Source organism: Heterodontus francisci, chromosome 26 (assembly GCF_036365525.1).
Source record: "Heterodontus francisci isolate sHetFra1 chromosome 26, sHetFra1.hap1, whole genome shotgun sequence".
NCBI classification, from domain to species: Eukaryota; Metazoa; Chordata; class Chondrichthyes; order Heterodontiformes; family Heterodontidae; genus Heterodontus; species Heterodontus francisci.
The window spans coordinates 62594103-62618914 of NC_090396.1; the positions used below are offsets into that span (position 1 = coordinate 62594103).

At 41.7% G+C, this 24812-nt stretch overlaps 1 protein-coding gene across 23 annotated transcripts in view; it reads left to right on the top strand.

The window, feature by feature from the left end:
* Positions 1-24812, top strand: part of LOC137384399 (endonuclease V-like) — a 282278-nt gene that overhangs the window by 45840 nt on the left and 211626 nt on the right. For 21 of the 23 annotated variants that reach the window (XR_010977583.1, XM_068058394.1, XM_068058391.1 and 18 more), the window contains 2 exons: positions 4917-4985; positions 6200-6328. The exons of 1 other annotated variant lie outside the window; for it this stretch is intronic. Coding sequence is in view for 21 of the 22 variants with exons in the window: in XM_068058394.1 (XP_067914495.1) it covers positions 4917-4985; positions 6200-6328 (198 nt within the window). In the remaining variant the exon portion in view is untranslated. Of the gene's footprint in view, positions 1-4916; positions 4986-6199; positions 6329-24812 lie in introns of those variants that run through there. One more of the 23 variants, XM_068058400.1, reaches the window with a different exon arrangement.

Here is a 24812-nt window from a genome sequence, read left to right on the forward strand (position 1 = left end):
GACCCACCGGGCGTCCTTGTCTCCGCTTTAAAGACGTCTGCAAACGCGACATAAAGTCCTGCGACATTGACCACAAGTAATGGGGGAATCAGTTGCCAGAGCTGGTGGATAGCTATAAAGGCGGGGCTAAAGAGAGGCAAGTCGAAGAGACTTAGCAGTTGGCAGGAAAAGAGACAGAAGTGTAAGGAGAGAGCCAACTGTGTAACAGCCCCGACAACCAATTTTATCTGCAGCACCTGTGGAAGAGTCTGTCACTCTGGAACTGGCCTTTATGGCCACTCCAGGTGCTGCACCACACACCATTGACCACCTCTCAGCGCTTACCCATTGTCTCTTGAGACAGGGAGGCCAAAGATGAAAGGCGGTTGAAGACCAGCATTGATAGAGACCAAAAAACTTTTGTTTTTTAAAAAGCAAAATACCCTGGATGCTGGAAATCTGAAATAAAAAACAGAAAGTGCGAGAAAAATTCAGCAGGTCTGGCAGCATCTGTGGAGAGAGAAGCAGAGTTAACGTTTCAGGTCAGTGACCTTACATCAGTTTTTTTTTCCCTCTCAACCTAAATTGGATTCCTCTTAGAGAAATGACTTGTACCTTCACCATTTCCTTACCTGGGCCTTCTTTTACTTTGCCATTTTTATAAGTTTCATACTTATTACATCTCATGGGGATTGCGTCACTCCAGCATGGCCATTATGGCATTTCTCACTTGAAGATGAGCCTCCCAATGTTAACCCCACCATTCCTAATTGGTTTTCTTCTCTGATTTAAAGCCAGACCCAGAAATAGTGTTACTGGGCTAGCAATCCAGGGACATGGGTTCAAATCAGACCACAACATCTGGGGAATTTCAATTCAGTTAATTAAATAAATCTGGAATTAAAAAGGTAGTTTCAGTAGTATTACTAATGGTGATCATGAAACTGCTGGATTGTTGCAAAAGCCCATCTGGTTCACTAGATCAATGGATCGTAACCATTCTCTGCTACCACAGTGTTAACTTTTGTGTCAGCTGTGGCTCAGTTGGTAGCACTCTGACCTCTGAGTCACAAGTGGTTCCGGGTTAAAGTCCCACTCCAGGGCTTGAGCACAACAATCAAAGCTGACACTCCAGTGCAGTGCAGACTGAGTATTGAACTAGCAGAGGTGCTGTCTTTCAGTTGAGACATTAAACCAAGGCCCCATCTGCCTGCTCAGGTGGATGTAAAAGATCCCATGGCACTATTTCAAAGAAGAGTAGGGGAGTTCTCCCTGGTATCCTGGCCAATATTTATCCTTCAATCAACATCACAAAAACAGATTATCTGGTCATTATCACATCACTCTTTGTGGGAGTTTGCTGTGCGCAAATTTGCTTCTGAGTTTCCTACATTACAATAGTGACTACACTTCAAAAGTACTTCATTGGCTGTAAAGTGCTTTGAGACTTCCAGTGGTTGTGAAAAGTGCTATATAAATACAAGTCTTTCTTAATGATCTTTAGGGAAGGAAATCTGCTGTTCTTACCTGGTCTGGCCGAAAAGTGACTCCAGACCCACAACAATGTGGTTGAATCTGAACTGCCCTCTGAAATGGCTTAGCAAGCACTTAGGTGTGTCAAAAGGCTACAAAGAAGTGTGATAAGAATAAAACTGGACAGACCACCCAGCATCGACCTAGGCACTGGACACACCAAAGGCACACCCAGCCCAGTCAACCCTGCCAAGTGCTCCTCATTAACATCTGGGGACTTGTCCCACAGACTAGTCAAGCAACAGCCTGACATATTCATACTCACAGAATTGTACCTTACAGCCAATGTCCCAGACTCCTCCATCATTGTCCTTGGGTATGTCCTGTCCCACTAACAGGACAAATCCACCAGAGGTGGTGGCACAATGGTATACAGTTGGGAGGGAGTTGTCCTGGGAGTCCTCAACATTGACTCTGGATCCCATGAAGTCTCATGGCATCAGGTCAAACATGGGCAAGGAAACCTCCTGCTGGTTACCATCTACAGCCATCCTTCAACAGATGAATCTGTACTCTTCAATTTTGAACACCACTTGGAAGAGGCACTGAGGGTAGTAAGAGTATACTCTGGGCGAAGGACTTCGAGAGTGGCTCGGTAACACGATTACTGACTGAACTGGTCGAATCCTGAAAGACATATCTGCCAGCCTGGGCTTGCGGCAGGTGGTGAGAGAACGAACACGTGAAAAACCTACTTAACCTCATCCTCACCAATCTACCTATCACTGATGCATCTATCATAACAGTATTGGTGGCAATGACCATCACACAGTCCTTATAGAGACAAAGTCTTGTCTTCACACTGAGAGCTCCCTCTATTGTGCTTTGTGGCACTACCACCAGGCTAAGTGGGATAGATTCAGAACAGATCTGAGAGATTTGCCGATGATACAAAGATAGGTGGTATTGTAAGCCGTATGGATGGAAGTGTAAAATTACAAAGAGGTAGTGATAGATTAAATGAATGGGCAAAACTGTGACTAATGGATATTGTGGGGGTCCAAAGAGATTTGGAGGTCAGGTACATAGATCATTAAAATGGCATGAACAGGTACAGAAAATAATTAAAAAAAGCTAATGAAATGTTGGCCTTTATATCAAGAGTATTATACTACAAGTGGGCAGAAGCCATGCTTCAGCTATACCATGCCCTGGTTAGACCACATCTGCAGTACTGAGTGCAGTCTGGGTGCCCCACCTTAGGAGGGATATATTGGCCTTGGAGGGAGTGCTGCGTAGATTTATTAGAATGATACCTGGACTTCAATGCTTAAGCTTTGGGAAGAGATTAAACAAACTAATTTTGTATTCTCTGGAATTTGAAAGGTTAAGGAGTGATTTGCTCAAAGTTTTCAAGATACTAAGGGGAACAGATATGATAGATTGGGAGAAACTGTTTCTGCTGGTTGGGGAGTGTAGGACTGGGGGCATAGCTGAAAAATAGAGCCGGACCTTTCAGGAGTGAAATTAGGAAGCATTTCTTAATGCAAGATGTGGTAGAAGTTTGGAGCTCTCTTCCGCAAATGGCTAGATCAATTGTTAATTTTAAAACTGATAGGTTTTTGTTAGCCAATGGTATGAAGGGATATGGGGCAAAGGCAGGTATATGGAGTTAGGTTGCAGATTAGCCACGATCTCAATGAATAGCAGAATGAGCTTGAGGGGTTAAATGGCCTACTTCTGTTCCTGTGTTCTTATGCAGTTCAAAACAGGGTATCCATGAGGTGCTGTGGGTCATCAGCAGCAGCAGAATTGTATCACACCACAATCTGTAACCTTGTGGCCCAGCATATCCCTCACTGTACCATTATCATCAAGTCAGCGGATTGATTCTAATTCAATGAGAAGTGTAGAAGATCATGCCAGGATCAGCACCAGGCATACCTAAAAATGTGATGCTAACCTGGTGAAGCTGCAACACAGGACTACATGCATGCTAAACAGCGGATCAGTCTGCTATAAACAGAGCTAAGCGATTCTACAACCAGCAGATCAGATCAAAGCTCTGGAGACCAGCCATATCCAGTCGTGAATGTTGGACAGTTAAGCAACGAATGGGAGGAGGAGGCTCCATGAACATCCCCATTCGCAGTAATGGCAGAGTTCACCAGGTAAGTGCAAAAGACAAGGCTGAAGTGTCTGCAACCATTTTCAGCCAGGTGCCGAGTGGATGATCCGTCTCGGCCTCCTCCTGAGGTCCCCACCATCACCGGTGCCAGTTCTCAGCCAATTCGATTCAGTTCACATGTTATCAAGAAACTGCTGAATGCACTGGATACAGCAAAGGTTATGGACTCCAAGAACATCCCAGCTGTAGTGTTGGAGATTTGTGCTCAAGAACTAACCAAATCCTTAACCAAGCTGTTCCAGTACAGCTAAAACATGGGCACCTACCTGACAATGTGGAAAATCGCCCAGGTATGTCCTGTCCACAAAAAGCAGGACCAGTTCATTATGGACAGTTACTACCCCATTAGACTACTGTCAATCATCAGCAAAGTGACAAAAGTGTCGTTGACAATGCTAACATGTGACATTTATTCACCAATAAGCTGCTCACTGATGCTCTGTTCAGGTTCCACCAGGATCAGTCTGCTCTTGACCTCATTACAGCACTGGTCAAAAGGTGGACAAAAGAGCTGAATTCCAGAGGTGACGTGAGAATGACTGTCCTTGGCTCCATCAAGGCGGCATTTGAGTCAGTGTGGTGTCAAAGAGCCTTAGTAAAATTGAAGTCATTGAGAACCGGGGGAACACTGTCCCCTGGCTGGAGTCATACCGAGCTCAAAGGATGATGGTTGAGGCTGTTGGAGGCCAGTCTTCTCTGCAGCAGGACATCGCTGCAGGAGTTGCTCAGATTAGTGTCCTCGGCCCAGCCATCTTCAGCTGCTTCATCAATTACCTTCCCTCCATCATAAGGTCAGAAGTGCAGATGTTCGCTGATGATTGCACAGTGTTCAGTTTTGATAAGCCATTCAGTTGTATGAAAACCACTACAAAAAACTGTAATCCATCTGGACTTCAGCGGTTCAAGAGGGCGGCTCATCATCACCTTCTCAAGGGCAATTAGGGATGGGCCTGCAGTGCCCGTATCCCATGTATGAATAAAAAAATACTGATGTCCATATGTGACAGGGCTCTTAGAAATTAAGTAATACAGTTAGTTCCAAAAAAATAATATCCCTTCAGTCAAATTTTGAAGCAGTAAGTGAATGCCAAATATTCTGTTTCTGTATCAGACAGGAGAATGGCAAATTGATACACTAGAAGATTCATAGCCGGTGATATTGTTGCAATGAGAGGAGAATTTATCCGTTGTTGCTTAACTCCCTCAGTAATGTAATTATGAAATAGAAGACACTTCATTTAAAACTTTGCTTTTATTTCAACATGTTGTTTTGTAGGTCAAAGCCCTTCAGAAAGGTGGAAATGCGTTTTCACTAACTGGAAGCTCTGGGAAAGTTTTAGGCATGGTAGGTCTGTGTTTTTATGCTGCATTGTGTTGTGCAAATTATTTTAAAGATCGTTTGTGCACTGTAGGTCAGTAAAACTAGGCTAAACAGAAAAAGCCACTTCTTAGGAGGGACTTGTAGTTTTAGAATTTGTTACAGAATGCTTTGAAACTCAAAGCAGTCATCTTGGTGATGTCGCAGGAAGGGCCTTTTGCATTTTGGTAAACTATAAAGATGGAAAAATGCAGGCAGCACTCAGCATGTCAGTTAACATCTTTTCTAAGAACGAACAAGTTAACATTTCAAACATAGACACTTTATCAGAACTATATGTTACAACAGTGACTTCACTTCAACAAGTACTTAATTGGCTGTAAAGTGCTTTGAGACATCCTGAAGTTGTGAAAGGTACTATATAAATGCAAGTTCTTTCTTGACGTTGTAAACAACACTTTTCCAGTATTCCTACATCACCAGCAAATCACTGATGGGATCTTCTATTTTGTTACAATTCTATCACATGATCTGCTGTAGCTGAAGTGATGCAGTGCTTTGGTGTTTCAGTCCACAGTGCCATGTAATGGTTAGATCATGGAATTATATCCGTGGTTTACCAAATGGTCTGCCCTTTCCTGAATTCAATCATACCGTCAGGCTGTGCCATGAATGAAAATTAAGTGTTTCGCCACCTTTAATGGTTGCTAATAGCACAGTGTTCACCTTGGAAAAGAGGCCTTCCCTCCAGAAAAAGATGCATGCTTCTAAGAGAAAGAAGATTTAAAATTATTTTAAAAGAAAAAAAAGTATAGAAAAGTGAGGTTGGTAATTATAGAAAAGATCAGGAAAAACTAAGTAGGGTTAGCCAAAGCAGGCCACTGGCCTCTCGGACTAATTCCAGAAGTTTGATTGTAAGTCAGACTTTCCTGCCTGCACTGGGTTACGTTGACCAGCAATTAGGCAATCTTTCAGTTGTAGTAAGATATAACTCTCGGAGCCTGCATGTCAGGGGTAATAAGTACCACAGAACAAGTGTTATATAAAAATGTATTTATGATGAATATGAAGCAGCCTTTTGGCAAAGATTTCTTGATAAAGGAAACAAAAAACACATTTTACACATTTCTGCATTTATTCATGATCAAGTAACTAATGCAAAATGTACAGATTAGATATTTCAGTAGTTAATCCAGTTTATGGGGTTACTCTAATTGTATATCTTTATTTATTTGTGGCAGGCTCTAAAAAGCTGTGAGAAAAGCACTAAACCCATTTATGTATCTGTGGGTCACAGGATTAGTCTGGACACTGCCACACGTCTGACTCTTTCCTGCTGCAGATACAGAGTACCAGAACCAATTAGGCAGGTATGTATTTATGTTTCATACTTGGTTTGTGTATCAAGAAGCAATACTGTGATTACTATCTTTTATGTCATAACACTAACATTATATTATTATTGAGATAATAAATTTTGCAAAAAGAAAAAAAATTGCAGTTATATATCTGATTGTCATGTTGAAATATTTCGAAGCATTTTACACAGTGAATTATTTATGAAGTGTAGTGATTTGTTACATTAGCCAATGTGACATCCATTCTAAACCATCATCTTCCTACAAACAGAAAAGAAATGAATGACTGGTAAATTTATTTGTATGGCATTGGTCAAGGAAGGTATGTTGACCAGAGCACTGGAAGAACCACACAAAACAGGCTTTGGGTTTAACATCTCATTCAAAGAATGTCACTTTTGATAATACAGCATTCCCTTACTGCTGCATGAGAGTGTCACTTTAAATTCCATAGAATTATATACAAATTATGAGCTCAAACCCTGACTTAAGGCTTGACGCCACTAGCTTGAGAATGCTACCATCTGAGCCAAGCAGATACACCAAAAAATCTTCTAGGCAGACACTGGCATATCAATTAAGTATAGACTTGACCGAGAACAATACAACACTGCTGTGGAGAGAAACGAGTCCTTCCCCATTCTGCATAGTACGTCAAATGCCTCAGATCCCCTACAACATTGCTAACCTAGCTAGGTCTGAACTGTGGGTTTCAAGTAAAGGGTTTTCATTTTTAATGTACATAATGTACCGTGATTTCTGCTTGTAAAGTAAAACATTGGCTCCCCAAATTAAGATTTCATAATAATATACTAGATTTGTTACCTTACTCGATTCTTCGTCACAAATTTATAATTTAATAAAAGAAAATCAAACAATCATCTTGTCCCTGAAATTATGCCATGGTATATTAATATAGAAACACTTATCTGTACGTGTTTGAAATTCTTCTCTCTGTCATTTTATCAGATGCATTCAGCTATTTAATTTAAATGAGTTAATGGCTCCACTAGAATAACAGAGAGATGAATTTCAAATGTACACATTAAACATTTGTACGTTAGTATCTCTTTGGACAGGAGTATCTAATGCAGTCATGAGAAAATGAAAATGATTGTATTCACCGCCTCACAAACCCAGTAATTCCCTTTCTCTTCAGGCCAATCTGGCTGTGGTCACACACTAATACCTACTTAATTTCTACACAGCACACATCTTCCTATAGGCAATATTGCGGCACCAAATAAAATGTATGTAAGCACGCTGGTGTGGGGGCTGAAAGTATGATTGAATAACACATGCAAAATATATTGTAGCAAGTACTGAGGAATGATATAAAGTCAGCAACTCGACTGCACAGTTCAGATGTTCAGAATTAACTTCTGCTTTGCTTACTTTATTTACATATATCAGATTCTTATAAATGGAATTACAGCCTCGTGACTTACACACTGCATCTCTGATATTCTTAGATGTGGTTACATCACGTGCCAGTATTATATTATTTTACTGGCAATCTGCTTTGAGCACTGCAGTAACATTTCTGTACATTCTAACATTTTAAAATTTCACATTTATAGTAAATAATGTCTATAAATTGTATGTTTCTTTTAAATTATTCAGAACGCACTATGACTTAGGACACAAATATTAGTTTTGTATATATTTGTAACTCCATTGTACAATATTTAAGAATTATAAATTTAAAAAAAATAGATTTTGAATATCTTGATTATTTTTAATTGTTTTCCATGAATTAGCAAAGACAATGCAAATAAACACAGATTTTAAAGGCCACATAAAATACTGTAACAGATAATTTTGTGCAAATCTGTATTTATTTTATACAGCCCACTATCCCTTTTTACCGAAATCAAAATATAAACAAATTATATACTGGCAAAAGATGTACAGGAGCGTAACTAAAAAGTAGGCCCTAACAAACACTGGAAAGAAAGTGGAGGAAGAATCATATGGGATGAGTAAAGACCATTATAATTATAGGGGATTTCAACTACCCTAAAGGCAGAGGTAATAAAAGAGGAGGAGAGTCCGGAGGTTTTACTGTGTGTACAAGATTCCTTTCTGACCCAACATGTAAGAAATCCAATAAAGGATACTGCAAGATCTAGTAATGGCAACGGACCATAGCAGAAAAGAGAGTAAGTGTAGGAAGTAGTGATCACATTATAATAAGGATTTAGATAATGGTAGTGATTGAAAGAGAAAAAGATATTACAAAGGACAAAGTAATAGATTGAAACAAAATCAACTATGAGGGAATGAGTATGGAGCTGGGGGAGATAAACTGGTGAAAAATATCGACAGATAAAGAGGTAAAACAACAGTGGGCTATATTTAAATGAGAGATGAGTAGAGTTCAGGAGAAGTATATTCCACTAAAACGTAAGAACAAACTAGCCAAGAAAGTAATGCCGTAGATAAATAGGGGTGAGGATATGATCAAATCTGAAGAAAAAGGCATACACAAAGTACATAAATAATAAAGGAGAGGATGGCAGAAGGGACCTTTGGCACAAGAAAAGAGCAAGGCCAAGAGCAGAGCGGAGCATTGAAAAGGGTGAGGCCGAGAGTGGAACAAAGCACTAGAAAAGGGCAAGGCCAGGACCAGAGTGTAGAAAAGGGTCAGGCCGAGAGCAGAGCGGAGCACAAGAAAAGGGTCAGGCCGAGAGCAGAGTGGAGCACTAGAAAAGGTTGAGGCCGAGAGCAGAGTGGAGCGCTAGAAAAGGGCGATGCCGAGAGAGTAGCAGTGGAAAAGGATGAGGCCAAGAGCGGAGGTGTACATTCTGTGAGTCAGTGAACAGAATGGGAGAAATCAAAATTGCAAAGTGACGTCACAGCACAAGGAAGGTGGCGAGGATAAGTTCACAACTAAGCCATTTAATTTAACCTACCTATAAGTTAAACTAGATCAAGTAATTAGCTTAAAAATTAAAAAAAATAATTTGATGACATATAAACTTTAATTAATTAAATGAAACAAAGTTAGAGAGGGATGACAGTGCAAGTGGTCACAACTGCAGTATGTGCGAGTTTATGGAGAGCATCGTGATCACAGACAACCACTTCTGCAGTAAGTGTCTCTCTCTTAAGGTACTTCAGCTCAGAATTATTAGGGATGTGATAACAGGGCACTCAGAAAATCATAATATGATTGGGCAGAGTCAACACAGATTTATGAATGGAAAATTGTGTTTTACGAATAGAGTTTTTTGAGTTTTAACTATTAGGGTGGATAAGGAGGAACCAGTGGATGTAGTGTATTTAGATTTTCAAAAAGCATTTAACAAGGTGCTACACAAGAGGTCATTACACAAAATTAGGGCTCATGGGGTTGGGGGTAATATATTAGTATAGATTGAGGATTAGTTAACAGACAGAAAACAACAGGAATCAACGGGTCATTTTTGGGTTGGCAGCTGTAACTAGTGGGGTACCACAAGGATCAGTGCTTGGACCTCAGCTATTTACTGTTTGTGTCAATGACTTTAATGAGAGGACCAAGTGTAATGTATCCAAGATTGCTGATGATACAAAGCTAGATGAGAAAGTAAGCTGTGAGGAGGATGCAAAGAGGCTGCAAAGGGATATAGACAGGTTGAGTGAACGGGCTAGAACATGGCAGATGGAATATAATGTGGAGAAATGTGAACTCATTGACTTAGGTAGGAAAAATAGAAAAGCAGAATATTTTTTAAATGTTGAGAGACTGGGGAATGTTTGTATTCAGAGGGACCTGGGTGTCCTTGTACACAAATCACAGAAAGTTAAAATGCAAGTGCAGCAAGCAAGTAGAAAAGAAAATGGTATTTTAACCTTTATTACAAGGGGGATTGGAGTATAAGAGTAAAGAAGCCTTATTGTCGGGCCTTGGTGTGACCACACCTGAAATGCTGTGTACGGTTTTGAGGGAGTGCAGTGAAAGTTCACTAGACTGATTCCTGGGATGAGAGGATTGGCCTATGATAAGTGATTGAGTTGACTAGGCCTAGATTCCCTAGCGTTTAGAAGAATATGTGATCTCATTCAAACATATAAAATTCTTAAGGGCCTTAACAGGGTAGATGCTGGGAGGATGTTTCCCCTGGCTGGAGAGTCTAGAACTAGGTGTCACAGTCTCAGATTAAGGAGTCAGCCATTTAGGACTGAGATGAGGAGAAATTTCTTCAAAGGATTATGAACCTTTGGACTTCCCTACCCCAGAGAGCAGTGGATGATCAGTGGTTGCGTATATTCAAGTCAGAGATCGATAAATTTTTTGATTTTAAGGGAATCAAGGGTATGGGATTCGTGTGGTAAGGTGTAGCTGAAGAAGATCAACTGTGATCTTGTTAAATGGCAGAGCAGGCTCAAAGGGCCGAATGGCCTACTGCTGCTCTTATTTCTTATCTTTTGTTTTCAGGGGAATATGATGAGCTAAGTAAAAAGATTAAAAATGCAATTAATGAAGCAAGAGGAAAGTAGGAAATGAAAAATCAAAGAGGGTAAACATATATAGCTATGTATTTTCTATAGGCAAATAAGTAACAAAAGGAGAATTAAGATTGGGATAGAGTCACTAAGGGTGACAAACTCATAGGATCTAATATTGAAATGGCAGGGACATTGAACGATAGAGGCCTAGAAATTCTGCCGCTTTTCCTTGCAACTGATTCTCCCCTCTCTCGCTATCAGCCCCACCCCCACCCCCCCAAACCTCCTGGCTACATTTAAGCAGTAAATTAGCAGCAGCTTTGGCACAGTGATCTAATCTTTCCTCAGTTATAGTGAACATTGGCAGTGTCAGAATATCAAATATTTCATACTGCCAGAGGCCATTTTCTGTCCCTGGCAGTATGATATGCCAATGCGTCCCCCACTGTGTAGGCAGTAATGCAACTAGAAATCATTTTGAGAAGCTAGGCTAAACCAGTGCTCAGCTCAGATGTCTTTCTGTTATGTTTCTTTTGGGGAAGGGGCTGAAAGCAAATGCTGCTTTTCATGTGAATTTAACAGCTGCCGTTATATAATGAGCTTTGTTTTCTGAGCTAAACTGAGAATCTGTTTCTATCGGTGAAAGTGAGAAGCATTAAGTCGCTGCCTAGCACTCTTTACATTGTGTGCTGATATTTGGTAATTGAATAATAAATTATTTTTAGACAACATGTCTCTGCTGTATAATTTAAGCACTACTGTTTTTGTATAGAATACTACAAAGCAAGAACAAAGCCAAAATTTACTATCATTGGGGAGTGGGCTTAATCACTGTAGACTGGCATCTACTTCTGACATTAGCTGCTAGAAATACATTTATTGTAATCTTTACTAAAAGACACTTCTGAGTACGAAGCAATAGAGAAATTTTACATTTGGTAAAAGGAGAACTACATATGAATAATTTAGGAAATGTATGCAATATGTAATAATCTGTATAGTTATTTCAAACTGAGAAATAGTATTTTTAACTTGAGTCTTAGCTGAAAATGTGCGTGGAGAAAACATAAGATTCAGAGCAAAAGGACCAGAGTCATTGCAGGGAACATTCCAAATGACTCCACCTATCATACGCACTCAAGTATAAAATTTACGCCCTTGTTTGGGAATAAAGGTAAGCATCATCTTACCCTGCTGTTGGTGGCTGAAGCCTGGCATTAGGAGTTAGAGTTGCTATTTAAAAGTCTCAGTGGTGTCAGAGCAGAGTGATAGCTGATAGCATTGTGCTTTGCTGTGATATTTAAATGGCAACTCTTCCTCTCAACTGCAATCCGAGCTCTATTTCCAATTTAAAATTGGAATGGCCAACAGGATAGATACCTAGAAAAAGATTTAAAAACAACAGCAGGAGCCTGGACTGAAGTCAGAGAGAATGTTGTAATTTAATTAATGGAACACTGGAGAAGGGGAGCATGTCAATGTCAGCTATTGCTCTATTTCTTTATTAGAAGTTAAATCCCAAACACTTACTGTGTTATAATCTGGCTGCTGCAGTTGGACTGAATTTTTTTCCAGTTCTTTTCTGAGCCACTTGCAGTTCCTTGCAGTGCAAACAAATAAAGAGGAAGTAAAAGAAAGCAAAAGAGTGGAAGCCAGATAAACACATGGGGGAGAAAGGAATAGAAGGTTATGTTGATAGGGATAGATGAAAAGGGGTGATAGGAGGCTCATGTGGAGCATAAACAACGACTTGGACCATTTAAGCTGACTGGCCTGTTCTGTGCTGTAAATTCTAAAAAATTAGAGAAGAGGTACTCAAGGAAACACTTACCAGCTTTTCTTTCTGCTGTTGCACCCCGTTCTGGTGATTCCAAATCAGAGACACCCCAGCAGAATTGAGATGATTTCAAATTATCAGTAGAAACCAAGTCTGCAGTTAGTAGGGAGAATAACCATTTTAATAAGAGTACCAGAGGAACCCAACTCAATACCTAGCAGCAGCAGTTGAAAGGAATGTGCTGGTTGAACAAAGAGAGAAAAAAGAGAAAATGTATTTGTGGATGCCAGCCAACGTGAGGATGAAAATGTTGGTGGATCGAAGGTTTGTATTGTTCATTGTTTTCTGGTATATGAGACTTAGGGATTGTTTGAGTGGAATTGTGTCTTCAGGATGGTAAACTAAGAATAACTTTATATCACACTGTTGTGGAACTATGTTACTGTAACTTTGATATGTATAACTAGATGAAGACTGAAAGAATTTTCCCATCTGAATTTTCAGAAGCTCAGAAGGGCCTGTTCTTCTGAATAATTAAATAGTGCACCATGGCCAAATTTGGTCCCTGTGGAGAACTTTGTGCAGCCTTTCTTCAGTCAGCCGTTCTGAAGTGATGAGCTAATATGAAAGTAATTAGACTGAAAGATGCAGTCTTTCTGAAACAGCCATCAGTGTAGTGAATGCAGTTTTTGATTAAAGGGGCGGAATTATCAATAAGGACATATTGATGCAGTATGATGTCAGCATAATCACAATAAAGAGTTACCTACAAGAGGTGTAACTTTATAAAGAGGTATTTTTACAGTGCTGAATTAAGTTGAGGACCTTGTGGTATTTTGCTTTAGGGGCATTCAGAAGAGAATATAAGTACCGGTACTGCCTTTGTTGATATTCTGTATAATAAAACACTATTAGCTCTACATATTGTGCTTACAGTAATATTTTGAATACTTCAGCACAATACCTGTTTCTATGTCCTAACTGTATAACACAGATAACTGTTTCTAGCTCTGTAAAGGAAGATTCTACACTTCAAAACAACTTCCATTAATACACAGAACACTTTCATATCAACTCCCACCTCAAATTAATTTTCATTGTTTTATCCATACATTGAAAAGATAATTTCAAACTAGACATTTTCCAATTCCTGACTGCAATCATCAACTACCCTGGAGAGATCATTAACAGTTTATAGGCACTATGTGATAATGATGTCAGGATCTTGGCTCTTATTGAACATGGTAAATTTTAAATGGCAATGTAGGAGGCGTATTTATTAGACTTCATAAAATTATTTGTTTTGCTTATAATTGAACAGAAAGGGTAGGTGGTTTCTGTGCACAAATGCTGAATCTTGTGCTCTAATGAGAAAACAAACATGGTTTAAAATTCAAAGGTGCTAATTTCCCATGTACTTGTGACAGCAGAAATTGGCTCCTTGAAATCATTGGGAATGTGAAACATATTAAAAAACACATAGCTTAATACAAAACACTGGTCCATCCGCACAGATTCGATCATTCACTCAAAGAGCTCTGATGTAGCACGCTAGTGGGAGTCTAGAGATAGCACCAAAGTGGAGGTGAGGAGGATCAGAAGTCTCCTACAGCTCTGCTTCAGTGCTACATCAATGTTCCTCTCACTTTGATGATGCATCACGACTCCCTTTCAGTGAATCACGAGTACTGAAGACAGTACTGCCAGGAGTGAAAGGCAGGTGTGGCTTTACCCCTGCACATGTGGGATTTGGGGGGGGGGGGGGTGGGAAATGCCCTCTGCTTTGTCAGGCCATTGACACCATCTCAAATCACCAAGGCTGAGTCTTATCTTTAATGCTGTATCTTAGGAAACAGGTCGAATCTGGGAAGTTCTCAACTGGACTCAGTCTTTAGTTTGAAATAAGGAGGGTTTATCCTGATTAACAGTGTGAACAAGGCACCCTTTTTTCTTTGCTAAAGTGCAAAAAAGCATGTATCTGGAGTATTGCCTTGCCACTCTCCCACAGTAGCTCAATAGAAATGTCCCATGAAAATTTTAATCGCTTGGAAAATCTCTAATTTATTCTTAGTGTAAGAAAGAAAACCGGACTTTCTCAGCGGTGATGCATTCATCCAACTTTGCTAAGACCTAAGTGACAGGTTGCTAAGCTGTCTTGCAAGATATCCTTAAAGTATGGTTCAAAAGCATAGGCCGGAACTTTTCGCTTACCGGTGACCCCAGGGCCGATCTGCCCGAAACGGATCAGGCCCCCGATCCCGCTCTGCGTCGCCTGGCCACCAACATAACGCGCTGATCACCTAATCGGCGGGCCCGCGGCGTAACTGCGAAAAGAAATGGTGCGCGCGGGCGGGAACGTCAGCATCATTGGGGGCGGGGTCACATACGCGGAAGGCTGATTGTAAGCCCTACATAAAGGAGTACTGATTTTAAACAGAGCAGTGAGTTCCCCATTTGATGTAAAGGAAGATACAACTGTCTTAAGGTCTGGAGATTTCAAAGGCTCCATTCATTGAAACCAAGAAAGACTGGGACACAAAAATATTGCTGTTAGAGGTGATGGAGGGCAGAAGCAATTGCGTTGCCCCCCTGATTTTCTGACAATTCACTGCAGGTCCTCCTCCAGGCCGTTGAGGAGAGACATTCTGTTCAGCTCAGATGGGAGAAGGAGACCCTCCGAAGTGACCAAGAGGGCCTGGCTGGAAGTTGCAGAGGAGGTCAGCAGCCGAAGCGTACATGGATGCAGTGCCACAAGCACCTCAATGACCTGCTTCGCTCTGCCCGGGTAAGGGGTATTCCTCATTCATCTAATCTGTTATGTGCCAAGGGAGGTTTTTTGTGTACCCATGATGCAATGTGGAAGCTCTGTATGATCAATGCCTGGCTGCTGCCTTGAAATGGGACGCATGATGGGCAAGTCTGAGATGAACGCTGATGCTGTGGTGTTAAAGTTGCGCCCAACATTGTCACAGCAGTGAAATGCAACACCAACCCTTTGGGTGACAGTGTCATATGCCATTGACTATGTATAAAATAAGTATCTTTGATTATTCAGGAAAAGAGTGCACACAATGCCCGGGAGAGGTCACGTACTGGTGGCGGCGTAGCCACCCAGGCATTCCTCACCAGGATGGAGGAGGATGCCTTAACTATAGCAGGGGAGGAAGGAGGATGCGCCGTGGCAGATGACGAGGCCGGTGTACCTGGCCATGAGAGTGAATGTTCCAGAATGTAGTGTAACACTTTATTATGGAGTGGGGGGGGGGGGGGGGTGGTGGTGGTGAGGCTGCGCTACTGTGCCAATGATTTGGTGAATTTCAAATGCACTGAATGTTGCCCTCAATTGTTACATCAGCCAGATGTAACCATGCTTTTGGCACAAACTTGTGCTTAACTCTGGATTGATGATGAAACTGTTCACAATGCTTTTCCCAACAGGTGAAAGCCAGCATGTGCCAGGAAGCGTTACCGTTGCCCGACCATCCACCTCTGAGGTGGAGGAGGGCACCTCAGAGGGTGCACCGTCACATCATCACGACGCACCAAGTACCACAGCAGATATTGACACTTCGGTTGGGATGACTGTGTCTGGGGAATCAATCTCCATACTGGTGTGAGCACAGCACAATTGCCGGGCCAGACACCAGAGGTAGAATCGGCCGATGCATCACACACTCGGAGGAGACTGGGATGCCAGGCCAGTGCAGAGCTTCAAGCTGTTGACGTGCCTCTGAGATCATCCTTTCGTCGGGCGATATTGCAGGTGCAGAATACGGTGCATGGAAATCTGGCGTAGTTGCCTGAGACGTTGCGTGCTATGACTCATACTCTGGAGACATCCATCCAGAGTATGAATTCAGCAAACTCACAGGCCTTTGAACATCTGGCTTCCTCCGTTGATAGACTGGCGGCTGCAGTGGCGGGACCAGTTCTTCATGCCATTCGAGACCTCAGAGCGACTGTGGCCTCCCTGGACCAGAGCATCAGAGAGCATAATCTGATGCGACTGCGCCAGTTTGAGGACACTCAGCATTCTGATGCCACCACTGAGGACCACCAGAGCCTCACGAGGGCACAGGGGCAGCAGATCGCATATGGGAACTCCTCTCACGGCGCTTCTGATGCATCCTGCAGCTCCTTGCTCCTTCCGCCAGGGACATGTGAACTGCTAAATCCTGGGGTGATAGAGGGTGCTCATGATATTTGTCATGAGAACCCTGAGATGCCAGGGCCCTCACGGCCACGAGCATGCAGAGGACGTCCGCCAAAGTCATCAAAAGCAGGGCGGCAACAAGATCAGCCGCCTGCCTCTGGTAAGTCTGGTGGCGAGGGATCATGTACACGAATGAGCACCTGTAAACAGATTAAGAAAACACTTTAATTTCACTACTGGTGCACTGGGTGACTTGAAGTACATTTATTTGATTTGTAAAACAATAGTGTTTGATTAAATTGTAGATCTTATCATTGCACATGTCATTCCTGAAGTCAGATATTACATAGTTAGTCAACTCAAGTTGTCTCAAATTGTGAGGCCACACACTTGGTTCACGTCCCTCATGATGTGATGTATTGGTTATTCGCTTTGTCACCCCCTAAAGGTTAGAGATTTTGCACTGTCAGATGCTCACAATGATTAATGTCATAAATCAGATTGAAATGTGTGAAGATTTATATCATTTCAACTGAAACGCGTTCCAATTAGAGATTCCCTTGTTTCTCTAGCAGTTAGAGCCAAGTTACATTCAGCTTCCTCTCCATGATTATCATTAGACCGATGCCCATCTTCCTCATCAGAAACGTCGTCATCATCTGATGACACATCGCGTTGACATTGATCATCCTCTGGGGCATCTCCATGTTCAATCGCCAGGTTATGCAAGGCACAGCAGATGACAATTGTTCTGGAAACCCTCAACAGTGCGTACTGCAGTGATCCACCAGAGCGGTCAAGACACCTAAATCTCATCTTTAGGAGGCCTGTAGTTTGCTCGATTGTCAGTCAGGTGGCCGCATGGCTCCCGTTGTATCGTTCCTCCGCCTCACCCCTTGGGTTCCTCACTGGTGTCATGAGCCGTGTCTTCAGAGGATAACCCCTGTCGCCAAGTATCCATCCCTCCATTCTGTATGGAGGACTGAAAATTGCAGGCACCTGTGAGTTGTGGAGAATGAAAGAATCATGACAACTACCAGGGTAACATGCACACACCTGCATGATTCGCTTCCGATGATCACAGAGGAGCTGAACGTTCATTGAATTGAATCCCTTGCAGTTCGTGAATGCCCCCGACTGTCCAGTTGGTGCTCTAAGGGCCACATGAGTACAGTCTATCACGCCCTGTACCATTGGGAAGCCAGATATAGTGCTGAAGCCTCTGGCTCTCTCAGCCTGACTGGTGTTGTCCATCTTAAACATGATGAAATAGTCAGCACTTTGAAACAATGCATCAGTCACAACCTTTATGCAATGGTGCGCTACTGATTGTGAGACACTGCACAAGTCTGCAGCTGAGGCTTGGAAGGTGCCAGATGCATAGACGTTAAGAGCTACTGTGACCTTTAGAGCGACTGGCATGGGATGGCCACCGAGACAGATTGATGCAACATCCACTGCCAGCATCTCACAAAGAGATGTGACAGTCTCCTGTGACAGCCACAGTCTTCTTCTGCACTGGCATTCTGACAGCTGCAGGTAGTTCAGACGCGTTCGGTATGCCCTTACTACTGGGTAGGTACGTCTCCTGACATTTGGTCGCTCCCGGGCGACTCTGCAAACTACTCTCCCGCCAACAGCACGAGGATGCACTGGTGCAGCTTGTTGTACGTTCCCCTGACCATTTGTACTTCTGTCAGTCATTGAATCATTGTCCTCCTCATCTGATGATCCACCTCCAGAGTGAACAATTCCCATTGTTGAACAGCAGAACAAATGCTTTGACCACAGGTAATAGCTTCCAGCTTTTGTGACCGGCTCACTTCAGGTACTTCCTTTCAGACAGTAACTAATATTAGATGGGTCCCTATCAGCAGTGCATAACATTCAGATTAAACCTTCTGCACAGCCTGCAAGTTACACCCCTTGTTAGGACGCACAAATAACATCAGCATGAATAAAGGTCAATAAATTCATTTTTACCTCCAACTCCTTCATGAATCAATGCCTGCCGCCCTTTTGAACCTGCCGGGTTTCCGACACACCCCACGACCCAATTAACGGCCGTAAAATCAGATACGTAGCGTAAAATCTCTGTCAATTGGATTCTGAAGTACCTTAAGTACTTCTCAATTGATGTTGCTCGGGAGGCGAGCGCAAACTCGATTGCGCCTGACTTCCCACACTGATTAAATTGCGTCATCGCGTAATGATGCCGGGGACCCGGCCCGACGTCTTTGTGCGCCATTTTTCCCTCCACGCGACCCCGACGGGACCCGATTTTTAACGGTAAAATTCCGTCCATAATATTTTGATGGCTTCATGCTGAAGTCTGTGTAAATATTTTTGGGACTAAAAGTGTCATCAATATGTGAATATATTTAGGAAAAAAAATTGAGGTGTGGGTAGAAAAAAACGAATGCCCGTTGAATAGTGTGCACTACAAAATCTCACGCGCTAGCACTGAACATTTCAGAGATTGGCCTAAATATTGTATTATTTAAACTTGTGAAAAATTGGTCATAATTCTAAAAATTGAGTCAAATAGTAAGTGCAATGGGATTTAAAGACTCAGAATCATTTTCACCTTCACCGCCTGGGCAGTAATCTGGTGGAGCAGATCACTCATTCCATCTGATTTCAATGGGATGAAAATTGAGTGAGTTCAGCGATGCTGATGAAGGTGAAAATTGCTTCCACTGACTATCAGGCAAGAGATAGGTTTGGGCTGGCTTACTCTAGCTATTCACAATCCTTAAAAGTTAATAACAAGAAATATAGCTCGTAGTTCTAAACAACAATGCACCAGACGGTGACTATACTTTGTAAAGTATAATCAGTAATCACAGTTAAGCAGTGCCATACCAATTGATGAGAATGCATTCTGCATTTCTTTTACAATTTCTGTTCAAAATCATCTTCTGCTGGGAGTATAGATTCTTAGTAGAAGCAGTTAACCCTGACTTTCAAAAATTTGGTGACAAATTAAAATTTATTCATTACGAAAGGTGTTCCTTTGTTGCTGCGCTTCAGTCCATGGTCCCACAAGACACTGAATGATGTTACAGTAGCTTTGCTGACTAGGATGCATGCTACCTAATTTATGGTCTTGTGGCGTGAAGATGTTAAAAAATGTTCAGATCAATTAGAAATTCAAATGTCAACCTCTGCTTCTGCAATTTTAATATTTTAAAAGATATTTAGAAAAACATCTAAAGGTGATGATCAGACACAGAGAGTTTGCTACTGCAAAATTCCTGCTGCCCAGTTTGTAATCGGGATTGGCACAGGCTTCCATCCTTATTCTCTGGGGATAATGAATGTAGCAGGGATACCCAAGAAAGAGGAAAGGGGAGACTGTGTCTTAAAAAATAGGACGCTGACCTCAAAAAAAAACTTGGCTCCTGGCTTCTGGGTTTATAGTCACTATAACTAACAAAATAAGTCAGTCTTCCTTACCAGATGATGTGCGCAGTGCCAGCTGTCAAGCTGATCTGTGTTCCCCCCCCCCCCCCATACTATTATAGTACAAAGTAATGTTTGAACACCAAGCAACTACATTGAGACATAACATTAATGTAACAAAATTACTACATTTTCTTTGATATATCATAATATCATTTGTATCTTAATCACATCTGGGATTATAATTTTCATTATATAAATTGCACAGATTACATTTTATGACAGAATCGTAATAATGCAGCAATTTAATATATGCCTCTGCCATACATTCAAAGCCATTGTTGAATTTGACTGCCTTAAAAGCATTCATATTATTCAAATAAATGCCTACCAATCTTTAAAATGTATGTACTGTTGGGCTCAATCCAAATCCAGTAAAGGCCAACTGGGAAAACTGGTTTGAACCAGTCATACATTGTAAAGACTAGAACCCACAGCAAACATCTCATTTTACATCCATCCATTCATACAAAATCAAAATGCTCAAATTTGACATTTTCCTCAGTTTTATTATTCAGTGGTGTTTTAACTAATAAATTTGGACTAAGTTCGTTCTTGGTCCTGGACTCAAAGGTCCTGATTTTTGCAAACCACCTTTTTGCACTAAATAAAAGGCTTTTCTATTTGGATAGAAAAATTTATTTTCTCACTAAACAGTACAAAATTTAGTACTTTAACGTACAAAAGTCAAAACGTTGTGCATGTTCATCTTCTGCATGGTGTTTCTATGGCTGTGACATAGAAGAAATGACTTCAAGAGGCTAATAACAGAAGTAGGATAGGTGATTTGTCCCAGTGTGACTTTGTGAGATTTAACCCTGAGTCATTTGATTTTCTGAAAATTTCTCAAAACCTGTGAAGGTGACAGTTTCTCGTACCTTTTCCCATTGTGACCATTCCCATCAATGTCCTCTGCGCTTACATTATGAATCCTCGACACTTTCCAATTGGGTGGAAATAGCAATAGATTTGCAAAATAGTTCAACAGCAAATAAGATATTTACTGTAGCGTAGCAAGATGGTGAGAGTCCACAACATAAACTCTCATACTTACTACCTTTATGACTGTGCTGCACACAGTGAATATGTGCTTCACCTGGAAGATATAATTTGATACATTCCTTCTTTGTTATCAAAATACTGCAAATAGTCAATAACATTCATTGTTGTATGACATTCATTTTCTGTGGATCTTCAAATTCCCCATAACTTTCCTGTGATTCTTGGCATTTTTCACCATGACAAATCACTTATCCTAAACATAAGCAGCAGTTACTCCTCATGTCTTTGTTGGCTTTGTTAACTCATCAAACCAAGCTTTGTAATCATGATTCAAATTCTGTCTCCATGGAGCAGGTTTCAAAGTTTAATTTGTCTCCCTTGGTTCCTCAGTCATTTTTATTGTGTATTTATCACGCTATTTTCTCAGATAACGTTTGGACTATTGAGACAAAAGGTGTCTATGTGAAAAAGGAAAACCTTTTGAATTTTTGGATCCAGTTCTAGGACCAGGCCACAGTTAACATAGGCCAAATACAAAGTAAAGTTCTCCCTATTCTTAGCAGAATCTAAACGGAGTATCGACTTCACTACACTTATGTTAGTATTTCCTTTTTCCACACTGTCCATTCTTTTTATTTATTTCATCAGCGAGAACATATTCACTCCTTTAGTCTGGGTGGATTTATATGTGGGTCCCAAAAATGAAAGGTCAATATGCTCAAACTTTCTGTGCTACTCAGTTCTGTCTTTTTCTTTTGTCTTATCTGCATGGACAATTCTTTATTTTGCCCTTGTGTTGGAAGGAAAAGAGCTGAGTGTTGGAAAGACAGAAGTGACTCAATTGCAACCCCTCTGTAGTGCCACTGTGTTGCAATCTGAATAGCCATGCTAGCCTCAGAGACCCAAAGTATCAAGCACAGGTTAGTAAGCAGAAACTCGGGGCGGAATATCACCAGTTCCCAGGTGGCGGGAATGAAGGTAAGGGGGCCGGTAAGATGTTGGGGAGCCGCATCAGAACGGTTCCCTGATGCAGTCCTGCCATCAGGCAAGTTTCCCAGCAGCGGGAACAACTGCAACCCGGCTGCCCGCTGAACAGAGGCGGGCAGTCAATTTGAGTATTAACAACCCATTTAATGGTGATTTTCCTGGCTACTGACATTTTGCCAGCGACGAAGTGGCCTCCTGCTGTGTGGGGAGGTCTTCAGTTGCACGGAGGCAGCCTCCCAACAGATTCCCGTGGGGGTGTGGAGGCACTTTGGCTCAGGGTGCAACCGCCGGCAGCAAAGGCCAACCCAGTGGATCATGATTTCTGTCAGGAACGTGGCCTCAGCCGCAGAGCTTGCCTACAATGAGAGCAATGGTGCTACCAGAAACATCATTGAGCAGACCATCGGCATGCTCATGCAACACCTTCACTACCTGGATTGTTTGGGAAGACCCTGATCATGTTTCCAGATTTGTCATTGTGTGCTGATTACCTTTGCTATACTGAGCAACCAGCACTTACTATCACCTGGGAATAAGAAGTGGAAGAGAAGGAGGAGAAACAGCAAGAACAGTTTGGTCATCAAAGTCAGCATCTCAGTCCTCTGCAGCAGAACAAATGTATGATCTTGAACTCCAGTTTGCTGGTATCTTTGGTATCTTATCCCCCTGCCCTAGCTCCTGCACACTGGTGCCCAGTGATTTATCACATGCAGACCTCTCCTGTAGCCTAGCCACTGAAGTATATGTGGTGCCAGTCTCTGATGCTACATGTTCGGGAAGGTTGCCCTCCTCTCCCTGCATTGTTAGAGGGGTCTTGAACTTTTCGACACCTGAACAGAAAGAGAAGGGCAAGAATTAGCCCTTAATGTGAAGAGAGAGCAGAGAAAGATACTCATCTGAAAACAGCTGCAGTTCGTCCTGCAGTGTGTGAGGTCAGATAGAACTAACAAGGGAAAAGCAGGGAAAACGACCCTGCGCAACGTTTTCTCCAGTATTGCCACTAGTCCACGCCCACGATGTTTAGCATGCCCTCCTCAAGTGGGGAAAGGATGTCCAATCAGTTTCTAGCTTCTCCAGTTGATGTCTTCTGCCTCATGTTGGACATGACCTTCTGCTCCAAGAGATATGGGTGTATGTGAATGGTAGTCTTGTGAATTGTTTTGAGAATGTCATGATTGAATAATGTAAATGGTGTCGGGAAATGAGGGTTGTAATACTGGTGAGAGTAGGTGGTGTGGTGTGTGAGAGTAGGAAGAGAAGGAGGTGGAATGAAGTGTGGTGCAGTGATTGTAGGAGAGTAAAGGCTAATGGGGAAAGGGGTGTTGTCAGGAGAGAGGAGTTGAACGAGAGGTAACATTCTTGACTTAGCTCAGTCAATAACCTTTTGGCATTGCAGCTACATCTTGGGAGCTAAACTCCTTGAATTGACCTCTTCAGTCGTATTTACCCAATGGTGTTGGAGGTGTTGCCTGGAGGGCTTTCTGTCTCCTGAGAGAAATAAACATCACCCTTTTCCTGTCCGCTGAAACCCCCAAAGCAGCTTTGGAGATCCTAAGGGCCCAAGCTACGGACCTTGCACCCATTACTCTGTTAATAAGCATTCCCTCTTGTCTGCAGTCAGAGTGTACCACCACTGCCTTTAAGTAGTGTCAGAGAAGCCTGATTTTAAGATCTCACCAAACAGGCATGCAATCAGTAAGCAGCATGGGTAGCGCTGGTTTCACACCTGAACCTTTATCATGAGCTGCCAGCATCAATTTCACATGGTCCCAGCTCACAGGTGAACAGACACTTAGCCTAATCTCTGCATGCACATTTCTAGGCCATAGCGTTTGCACTAGGTGTAAGTATTTGATGTATGAATTTAAAGGGATCTTAAAATTTCATTGAAGGTGGGGTGGCATTTCTCCTCATCTCTCGTCATAACCACCAGGGAAATGAAAGAAAAAAGGAAGACTTCCATTTATATAGTGCCTTTCACAACCCGCGGACAGCTAATGAAGTACTTTTGAAGTGTAGTCACTGTTGTAGGAAACATGGCAGCAAATTTGTGCATAGCCATTTACTCTAATCTTCCATTGGAGAACCCCCTATGGAAATTCCAGATGGCATTTGTGTGTTTTTTAACAATATCCAAGGACTTCTGGTTAGTGGCTCCCTTTGTAGGGATTGAAGCAGCAAGCAATCATCCACCACTTTAGAACAACTGCAGTCATGTTACTGATTACAAGAGGGCAGTACAGCATTTCCTGATGAACCATCAAATTCAGTAAATATTTAATAATATAATTAACCTTATTAAAAAATTATACACCTGAAAAAAATAAATCCAAAAATGTCAGATAATCTAATTTCTTCTTCGAGACAGAGTGACGGACACCATTAACTAAAACGGATGTACCTTTATGAATTACAAAGAACAGCAATTTCAGACATAATCAACTCTTAAAGTCATATCCTCAGGGAATCTAAACGCATTAAATTGCAGCATCTGTCACTTCTGCAGCAGCCATTGCATTTCTAAATTGAATAATTTATTTTGCATATTTCTGTAAAGTACTTCATAATTTGTGCAATGCATGCAAATTGAAGAAAATTCAGCCTAAGCAGTAGGCATCCCATTGTGCTTGTATTGCATTAAACAGAACGTGTAACAATATGGAATATCATAAAGTCTT